The 12,571-nt window shown below is 57.2% G+C and overlaps 1 protein-coding gene across 1 annotated transcript in view; it reads left to right on the top strand.

Moving 5' to 3' along the window:
• The window catches only part of GRM4 (glutamate metabotropic receptor 4), a 138,766-nt gene extending 130,397 nt beyond the window's left edge, over positions 1-8,369 (top strand). The window contains exons 13-14 of the mRNA XM_032462856.1: positions 1,044-1,290; positions 7,415-8,369. Of these exons, the coding sequence (XP_032318747.1) occupies positions 1,044-1,290; positions 7,415-7,464 (297 nt within the window). The 3' untranslated portion in view covers positions 7,465-8,369. The remainder of the gene's footprint in view (positions 1-1,043; positions 1,291-7,414) is intronic.
• The last annotated feature ends 4,202 nt before the right edge of the window (positions 8,370-12,571 follow it).

Below are 12,571 nucleotides of genomic sequence, written 5' to 3'. Positions count from 1 at the left end.
CCAGAGGCAAGTCCAGACCCAGGTCCCCCACTGCTGGGCTGAGTGCAAGGAATGAATGGTGTTGTGGGGGACTGGCTAGAACTGGGGGTTAGGGAGAGCTTCCTGGAGGAGGTGGTACATCAGCTAGGCCCTGGGGGAGGCCGCCCAGGCCTGGAAATGGCAGATTGAGGGAGCAGAGCATTTCCTGTTTTCCCCATGCCCAAACCTGGGGGCCCCCACCCCGGCTGAGGTGGGCAGAGGGGGCAGCTGAGTCCTGGAGGACCAGGAGGGAGGGAGGAGGCAGGGAGGGGATCCCAGGCTGGGGCAGTAGGAATTGTCGGGCCCTGCCTGGAAGGACCCATGATTGAAGAATGGATTACCCGACACCCAGATTAATGGACTTTCATTTTGCTAAACATCTGTCACCGTTAGTGCTGGTGAGTGAGCGTGAAATGAGCTTTGACTGCACTGCCATCACTGGCTCATGACAGGCGCTGTGGCTCCTGTGCCAACTGCCTGCTCTCACAGGGTGGCGCGGAGGGCCTGGGCGAGGGGCCATGCCATGGCCAGTAGGAGCTACTACAAGGCACACACAGATATTCCTTTCCCTCCCAGCCCTGGGCAGGGGCTGCACCCGAGGAGGGTCAGCTGTCCCCTGAGGGTCCCTCTTCTGGGGGCCTCCACCAAACAGCACATACTAGTGGCAAACACTTCTGTGCACTCACCATGTGCCAGATATTATTTTACAAGCGTTTACCATTTATTAAATCATTTCAAACTCATTACAGCCCTATGCAGTAAGTATATGCCCATACTGCACCTTAGGAAACTGAGGCACAAGGATGTGACCTGTCCAGGATCACACAGAGCGATGGAGCCAGACTGAATCCAGAGATTCTGGTCCAAAGTCCCAGCTCTATATCACGCACCACTCCCTTCTGCCCAAGCCAGCGGAACACAGGGCGGGGTCCCCGGCTCTGTCTGTTTCTGGGGTGGGCCTCAGACAGGGCCCCCATGAGGCCAGGGCAGTGCCCGCCCTGACGCAGTCCCCGGCCCGCCCCCAGCTGTACATCCAGACGACGACGCTGACGGTCTCGGTGAGTCTGAGCGCCTCGGTGTCCCTGGGGATGCTCTACATGCCCAAGGTCTACATCATCCTCTTCCACCCGGAGCAGAACGTGCCCAAGCGCAAGCGCAGCCTCAAAGCTGTCGTCACCGCCGCCACCATGTCCAACAAGTTCACGCAGAAGGGCAGCTTCCGGCCCAACGGGGAGGCCAAGTCCGAGCTCTGCGAGAACCTGGAAACCCCAGGTGAGTGCTTGGCCCCACCCCTCTCCCTCCCTGGGTGGGCCCCAGCCCCTCTCCCTCCCTGGGTGGGCCCCACCCCTTCCTGGAGAAGGCCAACCCCCTACCCGACCCCACCCTAAGCCTGGTCCTATGGGGGCATTGGGAGAGCCCTGAGGCTGCAGGTGAGCGACTTCCCACCCAGAGGAGCTCCAGAGAAACTTGAGGCACCAGTTTAGCCCCCTTTGCCCCATCCCATCCTGGTAGCCCGGCTCTCAGGGTCCCGCCCCACACACCCCCTCCCCCACCGTAGCCTGCTTCTTCCTAGGATCTCTGCCCACCTAGGGGGAGGCCATGGGGAGCCTCCTTCAGGCAGGGTGACGTGAGACCCTGGGATTTCTCTGCCTTGGCGTCCACACCTGGGCCTGTGCCCTTTCAGTCCCCTGGGGAAGAGGTTGTCCAGAGGGCCCCTGCTCTCTGATCCTTCGGTAGCCCGGGGTGGTGGCCCTGGTACTAGAACAGCTGAAGCCCCTCGGCTTGGCTTTGTCCGGCCCCCTCTGGCAGGGCCCTGAGAGGTGGGGACTCAGAAAACGGGCCCTGGTATGCGTACGTGAGGGGTATGGTGGGGAGGGCAGCCTGCAGAGTGGTGGTTCTCTGGGGTGTGTCCAAGGAGACCTCAGCTGTAGAGGGTTGTGCTTTGAGAGGGATGAGGGAGGGGAAGATGCAGGACCCTCAACATCCGAGGGGCAGGCCCAGGGTCTAGGCCTGGACCGGACTGGTCCTTCAGAGGTTAAGAGATGTACACAGGACGGAGCAAGGCCAGCACCTTTGCCAACCTCCCTATCCTCCCTGGAGCCAGCCCTAGGCGTGATAAGAAGGGACGGAGAGGAGAGAGGGGCAGGGCATGTGAGGGGCATGTTAGGTGTCAGGGGACCAGTAATAGCGGTGACTGTTTCTTGAACCCTGACTATTGGCCACACCTACCACATACCAGTTTTCATCTTCACAGCAACCTGGAAAGGCAGGTATTTTTAATCATTTGTAGGATACAGATGAGAAAAAGGGAGGCTCAGAAAAGTGAGGGATTTAACCAGGCCACACAGCAGCAAGGCTGGACCTGACCACCATCCCCTGTCTCCTTGGACAGACTGAGGCCTCTGGTCTGGGACAAGCCACAGCCTCCAGCCTGTGGGGTGGGCCTCCGTGGGCCTCACACCCCATCGCTCCTGGGTAGGCAGGCATCGAGGGGTTGCTGTGGTCACCCCTGCCCCACAGCAGACCTTGGCTTCTTCCCTGGACACCCTGTAAGTGCCCCAGTGGTATAAATGGCAGTTCCTCCTGCCTCCCCACTCTCTGAGAGTCTTAGGGGGCTCCCATCGGTGGGGGAGGAGGAGAAGAGCCCCTCTCTCCAGGAGAGGTTCAGATCCTAGTGGTACCTGCGGGTAGCACTCTGCTTCCTCCCTCTAGCACTGGGGGAAGGGCTGGAAGTGGGCTTTGTTGATGGCACCAGAGGGACATAGGCTAGCACAGGCTCCAGAGAGAGCCCCTTTGTCACCTACCAAGAGGTCAGGAGAAACAGGAGACCTCGCCTCACAGGTGTTTGGGCTGGGGTGGCATCTCTTATGGGCTCCCCACCCAGGGACTCTGGGGGATCTTCCCTTCTCAGCATCATTCCCACCTGTAGAGAATATCAACCATGGAAAGGAGGAAAGTCCCTTCCCAGATCCAAACAGGATTTTCCACTTCCCAGAGCTCTCTCCCCTTTGAGTGATCTTCACAGCAGTCCTGTGAGGCCTGGATTGGGCTGTCTCCCCAGCTGAAACCCAGAGAGGGTGAGTGACTCTCCTGAGGTCACATAGCAAGGTGGTGACTGGCTGGTCCCTCCCAAAGTCTTTCCCCTGACCCTGACTTCATATGGCCTCCCTATCTCTGGGGGCCCCATTCTCTGTGCTGAGCAGCTGACCTGGCTTCTGACATGCCCTTCCTTTGATTGATACCACTGATGAGTCTCTGTTGGCTAAATCCTCCACCGATTGACGTCTGGTTCTCTCCAGTCCTGCTCCTCCTCCCACAGTGCTGGCTTTCCTTTTCCTACAGCCTTCAGTTGCCCCGTGAGCCCTCCTCTCTGTGATGAGAAGGGCCAGTGTCCTCATGGGCCTCCCTACCTCTGACCTTTCATGTCCACCCAGATGTGCAGAAACCCCAAATGCAGCTCCTCAGCAGGCCCTTCCATCCTGAGCAGGGACCCCTTGCTGCTCCCTGCCCCACACTCCTGACTTCCATTTTCCTCCTTCTCACGGAGACCCACCCTTCCTGGGTCCCATCCCATAAGGCCCTACTCTGCTGGTGCAGAGCCCTGCTCCAGGGCTCATGAGAGTCAGCTCTGGAGACCACGAGGGTCTTATTGGAGATAGCACCCTGACCCCAGAGGGGGGGCGATCATGGTGCTGTGACTGGCCAGAGGGGACCACAAGGTGGGGCTGTCACAGAGAGTGCTGATGGCACCTCATTGACATTGTTGCCTCCACCTCTGCTCAGGCTCATCACCTGGGGGCAGGGGACAATTACTCACCCCTGCCAGATGAGGAGGGTTGTGGCCCCTGCATCCTGCAAGGGAATGGTGAGAGCTTCCTCCACACCCTCAGGAAGGACCGGAGGCCAGTGCCTCTCACCCTGACTGTCAGCGCAGTGACAACAGGGGCCATGGAGGCGCCGGGAGGGAGTGGGGTGATTAATTCTGGGAACAGCCAGATCGAGGGGGTGTGAGCAGGGGGAGTGGGGAGGTGTCACTCCTGTGGAGCAGGGACATTTTTCTCTGTCACTGGCAGGCCACGTATCTTTAAACAAACAACAGAATAAATAATTCAAGGGCCCGATTGCAGGCAGATTAGGCAGAAACACGGGGCCGACAAATGGGGGCTGACAGCTCGTGCCTGCTGCTGCCCAGCTAATTGTTATCTGAGGCAGCGGAGACTGAAAGCCAGCAGCAAGGGCCTGTCATCAGCAGTGGATGGATGGGGGCCCTCTGCCCACACCCTTTCCCGCCATGCTGTGGATACCCCTGGAGTGTCGCTATCCCCATCCTGTCCTCATCGTTTTGTCCTCAGACTTGCTCCCTTGCCCACCATTTTGCAGGGTTTAAAGAGTATTTCTATCTACCCCATGGCCGAGAGCAGCCAAGGGTTTATTATCACCCCATTTTACAGATGAGAGAGTTGAAGCTCTGAGAGGTTCAATTTGTTAGAAAGGCCACCTGGCAGGTGCTGAGATCCCCTAAACTGGTGAGGGCAGGACCGGACTGCAAGTGTCCAGAGTCTTGGCCAGAACTCACAGTTAACTCCTGGGGTCAGCCTCACTGCTCCCATTTTCCAGATGGTCAGACTGAGGCGCCACTAAAGGACTCTGGGGCCCCTGGCTTACAGCTGAGGGCCGAATGTGATTCCAGGTTCTGAAACCCACAGACTGGATTTTCTAGAGGAGGCAGCTCTGGTCTTAGAGGGAGAATAGGGACCCAGCTGTCCCTCACCTCCCTGCCACTCTCTCATCCCCCACCCGCTCTCAGTGCCCCCACTGCTGCCCTCAGGCGCCCATTTCCTGCAGTCAGTGGAGATTTTGCTGCTGCTGCCCCTGTAGAGGTTTTCCTTCACCTCTGAGCCAGGAGCTGCTGACGGGTTTACAGCTTTGGAAACTCAATTTTATCACCAAGGGGTGATGGAGCCCTGGGGAACTGATTCTCACCAGCCTGGCCTGCAGGTGTGTGATTCACAGAGCCAGCTGCTGGCTCTTTTGCTGATGGTGGGGGAGAGTGTGGGGTAGAGATGTAGGGGTGGCGGAAGCCCCTCAGGGAAAGAAGTCTAAGCAAAAAGGACCACTCCTGTCGTGTCACAGGCAGGGCAGGGAAGGAGCTGCCTGAGGTCATGGGCGGGGGTGGGGTGGGGTGGGGTGCAGGTAGAGGCCCCTGTCAGCAGAGCTGTCCTCCCTCACACCATCCACCTCCCTTTCAGCACCTTCTGCCATCCCCGGGCCCAGCCTCCAGTTGCTCAGCTTCCTTCCCAAGTGCGCCCGAGCCCAGGCCCCTACTGGATGCTGTCCCATCAAAACCACCCCATGGATGGGCCTTCTCCCCTCTTGGTCAACCAGCATCCTGGAGGGACATGGGCCATTTTAGAAATGAAGTGGGAGTTCTTTACATAAGGTGTGTGCTCTTCTTAATATTGTCCTGGATGTCATGGGCACAATTTCCTTCCAGTAGCATCCATCTGAGTGGCACCTGAACCTTGAAACTTCCCTGCCACTGCCCAGCCCAGTGATTGTTCATCCTCTGCTTGAACATTTCTGCTGATGGGGACTATTTCAGCTCACCTACTGCATAAGGCCACCCACTCCGCCCTCAGCTCAGGCCTGGAGAAGGTTCTTCCTTGAGCTCAGCTGCACTCTGATCCTCCTGCCTCCCCCATGGTCCCATGGTGTCCCCTTTGCTCACCCTACATCCCAGCAACTTTGCTTCTTCCCACACTCAAGGGACCCCACGTCCCCCCCACTTCCCGAGAGTGGGACACAGTAGTCCTGCCTGTATTCGTGGGCTTCTGGTTCTGCTGCTGTGACAAAGAAGCCCCAGGACAGAGCGGCTCGCATCAGACAAATGTTTGTTCCTCTCTGATATTGTAGTACACGGTGGGTGGGTGGGAGCGGGGACCCTAGTTCCTTCCATTTTATCATTCCATCATCTCCTGGAGGGTTGTCCTGTCCTCGTGGCTGAGGCTGGTTGACTTTAGTGTCTTTTCTGCCCACAGAGGGGAGAAGAGAAAGTACAGGGGAAACAATATCTTGTAAACAAATAACATGGGAGCCGCACACAGCCCTTGACACACGTCATCAGCAGGAACGTTGTCATGCAGGGCCACGCGGGGCTGCAAGGGAGTCAGGGAAATGTGGTCCTTAACCTTGGTGATCACGAGCCCAGGGGAAACCGGGGAAGGAGGGTTAGGGGTGGTCAGCATGCAGCCCACTGCGCTGCTCCCCTCAATGTCCTTCTCCAGTCACATGCCCCTGGCGGTGCCTGGCAGGTGCACCTCCTTTTCTGAGCTGTCAGGATCCCGACGGAGTCAAGACAGTTTTAGGACAAAAGATGCTGTGATTTTCTCCCATCTGGTCTTCTCTCTTGACACCAGCAGAGCAGCCCCACCCCAGGGAGTAGTTCCACCCTTGATTACTCTCATGGGGCGGTGCTCCAGGCCACCAAGGGAGACCCTCTGCCTCGTCAGGACAGGACAAAACCAGGACCTGGCTGGTGCCTCACCCCTCTGGCCTCAGTTCCTCATTTTTCAAACAGGGGTGATGCTTCTTTGGCCCCTCCCTAGGCTGCTGTGCGGTGCAGACCCCAGTGGGTTGGAGGTGGGGGGCACCCCTGCTGCTCAGGAAAGCTCATGTTGTTACCTGGCTGCGGGTGGGGGAAGGAGGCTGGGGTCAGGAAACAGGAGACACCCAGACATGCAGCCACTGGTGAGCATGGGCCAGAGGGACAGGCGCAGGTAAGGGAGGCTCAAGGCTGAGGCAAGACAGGACACCCAGAAATGGGAAGGGTGGCTGCACAGAGGGCTGGGGGGGCCTGGATGACTTCTGTTTCCCTTGGGCCTGGGGAGAAGGTGGAGGCAGTCAGACACAGCAGTTCCTAGCCTCTCCGGTCCCCTCTCTGGTTCCACTATTCATCTCCTCTGTCTCCATTCCCCATGCACCTCCCCTAGGCTGCTCGTCTTGTCTGTTCTTCGAGTCTTCTCTTCCAGAGTGTGTGTGTGTTGAACTTCTGAAAAACTCTCCCTTGATACTTTCAGGCTATGTAATTATATCCCAAATAAAAATGATTCTCTTAAAGTGGGGTGGAGTCAGGAGGCAGCAGGGACTCTGGTGGGGGGAGGTGCTCACAGAGGGGTCTACCTGGAGGACAAAGTGAAGAGGGAAGGGCCCTCCAGGCACGCACGGGTGGGAGCGGGCGGGGTATGCTGGGAGACTGGGTTGGGCTGGCGCACGGTCTAGGGGATGCTCAGTTCAGGAGTCTGGACTTGATGCTGTGGGCAGGGCCATCCCTGTGCGGAAGAGGGTTGGAAGAAGCCAGGGCCTGACTCCTTGGTACCCCTGGTCTCTCTCGTTCCAGCTCTTGCCACTAAACAGACCTACGTCACCTACACCAACCATGCAATCTAGCTAGGCCACTGGAGCCGCACAGGAGGAGGAGGACGGAGACCCTCGTGGATGGTGCATCGGGCTAGGGCCATGCCCAGGGGCCCCACTGATGTCCTCCCTGCCCGTGGGCGCCCATGGATGTGGCTTGGTGCTGAGGACAGCAGAGCCCCCGGCGGTCACTGCTGGGCAGCCTGGGCAAGCCGGGTGGGTGACAGGAGGTGGATGAGGGGCCGAGGCCACTTCAGGCCACCCCAAGAGCCTGTGTCTTGGACCAAGGCCCCTCTCAGCCCCAAACCACAGGGGCTCAGGTTGTGGGGGCCCCAGTGCTGTCCCGTGTCCCTGCCTGTCCTATTGGTGACCTCTGTCTGTCTCGATCCCTGTCTTAATTTTCTCTTCTCTCCTCGAAGCACCTTTTCTCTCTCTGTGTCTCTATCTTCTTTCTGCCTCTGCCTTTTCTTCCTCACGCGGTCTCCATCTCCAGCGCTCCGTTGTCTTTCCACTGGTCCTCCACCCGGTCTCTCCTCTTGTGCACTTTTATTTCCCATCCTCAGCCCTCTGCTCGCTTTCATTTAGGTCCACCGTTGCTCTCTCTCCCTGCTGTCTTTTCCTGATTCACCAAATCTTCCATGCCACAAAAGAGAAAAAAGGAAAAAAAAAATCAAACCCCCTAAAAGCCAAAACAAAAACAGATCTCGAGTGTGTTGCCAAGTGCTGCGTCCTCCTGGTGGCCTCTGTGTGTCCCCGCGGCCCGCAGCTTGCCCGCCTGCCCCCTCCCGTCTGCCGTGTGTCCTGCCCGCCTGCCCGCCTGCCCCTCCTGCCGATGACACGGAGTTCAGTGCCTGGGTGTTTGGTGATGATTATTGATGACAATGTGTAGCGCATGATTGTTTTTATACCAAGAACATTTCTAATTAAAATAAACACATGGTTTTGCACCCTGGCTCCATATCCACTGAGGGTCCTGCAGTGGACCATGGGCTCAACCTACAGCTAGAGGGCCTGGTGTTAGAGGGAATGAGGAACTGGGTGATAGAGATCTAGGGCTGGGGGGCGGTGAGGGCTGCTCCCTGGGCCAGCATCGAGTGGGGTCTTAGACAGGCCTTGGGCAGGGAGGGGCCAGGGCACTGTGGGAGATTCCAGAAATCAACCCCTGGGGGTCCCCTAAGTAAGGGGGATGCTCTGTCCCTGTCCTCTGTCCTGCAGCCCCTAAGGAAGATACCACTTCTGCCCTGCCTCTCCTCTGGCTCACATCTGTCACATCTGGGACCCCACCCTGCCATCCCATAACCTGGGCCCCTCCTCTCCTTCCAGCCAGGACACTTGCCTCTTGAGAAATTGCCTTCCAGGGCTCCCAGCACCCACAGGCCTCACCCCTGCCTTTCCTGTCTCCAGGTCACAGGTGCTGAGATGACGAGTGACTCCTGGAGATCAGTGTGTGGTGTGTGCCCAGGTGGGCCAGGTGCACAGCATGGGTGTGTGTGTCCCCAGCCCTGTGCGTGGACTGGGCTGTGTGTGTGTGTGTGCTCCTGCACCTCTGTATACATACTTGTTTGTCTTATGTGAGAGTTTGTCCATTTATGCACAAGTGGGTGTGAGTCCACATGGCACGCATGTCATGATGCCCGTCCTGGGCTGGTGGCAAGTGTGTGAGTGTGTTCACGGCAGCTGTGTGCTTCTGTGGCAGGTTGAGAGGCAGGGAGCGTGACAGCTTAGGGGCTGGGCCCTGCCAGGGGTAAATTATAGAGCCGGCGACACAATGAGGCCACAGGCAGCAGCTGGAGCCCAGGCTGCCCGTGCTGCCCCTCCTGCCCCTTCCTGCCCACCCCCAGGACCCGCACCCCCTTCCACCTCCTCTGCTGCCTGACTAGGGTGTGGGGTGCGGAGGCCAAGGGCCTGGGAGGACCTGGGTGGGGGGCAGGCAGGGAGTAGGTGTGGAAGTGTGTGTAGAGGTGAGGCTGGGGCAGTAAATCACGCCACGTGTTAGTGCTCCTCTGCTAAGTGGAGTTAAGCCCATCTACTCCTGGGGGGAGGGCTGGCCTCGCACACACCCGTGCTCAGGAGTCTGCTCTCCCCAAGGCTCGTGTGTGCCTGCGTGTGCAGCACCTACTACAGGCTCAGTAAATATTTGTGTAAGGGAAGGAGAGGGGATCATCTTGCTCTTGCAGGATGGTCCCTTAGACTGCCACCTGGAATAGATCCTCCCCAGTGCCCCAGTGTAATCAGGCAAATCTAGGGTGTCAGACCAAGAGCATTTTCCACAGGCATCTGCTGTGCAGCCCAGTGGGCCAGATGAGTCAGTGTTCCAGTGGCAGAACCTTCAGATCAGCATCAGCATCCCTGGGGACTTGTTAGAAAATCAAGTTATGGGCCCGTCAGGCCTGCTGGACTGGAAGCTCTGGGGGTGGGGTCCCAAAGTCCCTTTTACAGGTCCTGCAGGGCACTTCAGTGTAAGGCCAAGTTTGAGAACCAGTGCTTAAAACTAACTGTGTGTTGAAAGGCCAATACGTGGGGTTGAAATATGTTTGGGGGAACAGGGGAAGGGTAGAGTTCAGGCCTAGGGTTACCAGGGACTGGGGGAGTTCCTGGGACGCAGGACTTTCAGTGGTAAAACCAGGAAAGTCCCGGAAAAACTAAACAAATCTGATAAGGCCCCTTTCCTTATTCAAAAGATATTAAGTACCTAACTACAGGCCAGGTCCTGGGTGTGCAGTGATGAACCAGCCAGGTGTGGTAAAAGACCTTGGGGTTTTTGTAGCCAGGAGGGAACAGTGCCACTCAGGAGCTTTTTGGGGATCAAAACCCAGACTGGGTTGCTACCAGCCCTGAGCAGAAGCCCACTCAGCTGCCAGGCTGGCTGGGCACACAGGACACCTTTGTGGAACCCCCAGGACCCTGGGGACTCAGCATCAGAAGCAGTACACAAACATGGAGCTCTTCCAGCTCAGATGGGCTGGTTCTGCGTTCCCATGTCCCACAGTCGGTTTCTCACATCCTGTCTTCTCAGACCCTGGAGGCAGAGGCAAGGGGGCCAGAGAGTGGCCTGTTAGCTCACGCCAGGTGCCCCGCATTACTTCAGCCTCCAGGCCCAACGAGGGTTCCTCGGGGGCCCATGTGAGGACGCTGAGCCTCCAGGAGGCTGTGGGACCCCTCCCCAGCCAGAGGTCAGAGTATGGACCCTTTTTTTTTTTTTGAATGTTCCCGCTGAGGACTGCTGCTCCCTCCCCTGAGCCTGGGGTTTCCATGCACCCACTGAAAATCCAGGGAGGCTGAGGGGCTCTCCCTGGCACAAGAGCTCCCCTCTGCCCCTGGGCCTGCCCTGCTCTGCCCTGCAGGCCTTGGCCCTGGCACTCTGAGCTTCCCAGGGCTTGGACTTCCCTGCAGACATCCCGGCACCAAATGGTACAGGGTGCCAAAATCTCACTTCAGTTGGCAAAAGCAGCAATTAGCGTGTAATGAGGCTTCTTGCTTTATTTTTAGGTAACCTCCAAGGCCCTGCCTGTGTAATTCAGCCCGCCATTGCTCGGCAGATAATTAAAGCATGTCACCATAATTTGCCTTTTTTTTTCTCTTATAAAGCCCGTAATTATATTTTTATTGTGAGTGAGTGGGGGAAAAGAGGAGGGAAAGAAAACAAAGAGAGATGGAGCTGGGGCAGAAAATGGGGCTTGGCTCCCCCGGCCAGGATCCTCCGCCCCATTGGCACAACCAGGAGCCCCGCTCTGGGCGCATGGCCCCGGGGGCCCCCTCAGCTCAGGTCTGCCCAGTGCGCTTCCTGCCCAAGACTCCATCCTTGCTGGCTTTCCTTGCCCGCCCTTCTGGAGTCCTCCTCTTCCAGGTTTGGTTTGGGGGGGGGGTGGCTTCCAGTTCTTTCCCCCTTTCCTTATAAAACCAGCCCCAGTATTCCAGAAAACCAGAGGATTCCAGTGGGCAGGAAGAGGGTGGGGCTGAAACCTGAGAGGCCATAAGGTGATCCTCGAGCTGCGCACAGGCACCTGGGAGTTCTTGCTACAGGTGTTTGACATTTTCCATAATCAATCAGTAAAACTCCCTCTAGCAGGAAGGGCCTGCTAACTGAGCCTGGCACCTGGTATCTGCTCTCAGGAGTGCTTGTGACTTGCTGTTCTTTCTGACTGAGTTCTTTATGCACCCGGAATTGCATTTCAGTCATTATTTTGGTGCTGGTGAGTGGTGGTGGGAGAGCCTTTCTGGGCATCTGAAATCAGACTCTTTAAGCCTGCAGGGCATGCTGGGAACAGGCAGGACAGCTGCCCACACCGTTTCAGGGAGGCCACTGCCCCCAAACATCTTCCTACCTGCCACCTATGCCTCCGAAAATTCTATCGCTGAAGCCCCAGGCTTCTGCGTCAAGGCATATTCTCCCAAAACATGTCAATGGTTGGCAACTGAACTGTACTGGAGTCAAGTTTCAAGACACCAGCTGCCCTGAAGGTTTTGGAACGGGGAAGAGGTAAGTTTTAAAAGAACTGGTTTTGAAAGAACTTCCAGATTACCTTAACACAAGTAGCACACAGTCTCCCCTCAACTTTCAGGAGACCACCTCACCCCATATTCTGTTCATATGGTTTACCTTCAACCACCCACCAGTATGTCAGCCCCACCAGGGCAGGGGTTTTTGTCAGTTTGATCACAGCTGAATGTAGGACAGTATCTGGCACACTGGAGGCATACAATAATTATTTGTTGAATGAATGAATTAGGGGAAAGGGGTTGACTGGAGACCTTGGGGGACCTAGTTAGCTGTATCCCTACCTCCACAACACCACTCCCACCCCCCAGAGCTCAGCTCCATTGCTGAGCCTCTGCCCAAAGTCCGATGGGTCATTTCTTCATTGTAGCTTCCCAAAGTTTTTCTAGAGGCCCAAGGGGAGCACAGGTGTTGCATTCTGGTCACTGGATAGAGAACTGACCCCCACCTGCCCCCTCACCCCCACGCCAGGATGACAGGCAGGCTGAAGTTGGTATCGGGAGATCTGGATTCTAGGTAAGTGTCTGCTGCTAACTTGATGTGTGTCATCGGGCAAGTTGCCTGCCCTCTCTGGGCCTCAGTTTCTTCATCCATGAGATGAGCTATGAACTCTGAGCCCTCAGAGCCTGGATGAGCAGCCAG

Source organism: Camelus ferus, chromosome 20 (genome assembly GCF_009834535.1).
Source record: "Camelus ferus isolate YT-003-E chromosome 20, BCGSAC_Cfer_1.0, whole genome shotgun sequence".
NCBI classification, from domain to species: domain Eukaryota; kingdom Metazoa; phylum Chordata; class Mammalia; order Artiodactyla; family Camelidae; genus Camelus; species Camelus ferus.
This window is presented reverse-complemented; position numbering and strand designations above follow the sequence as displayed.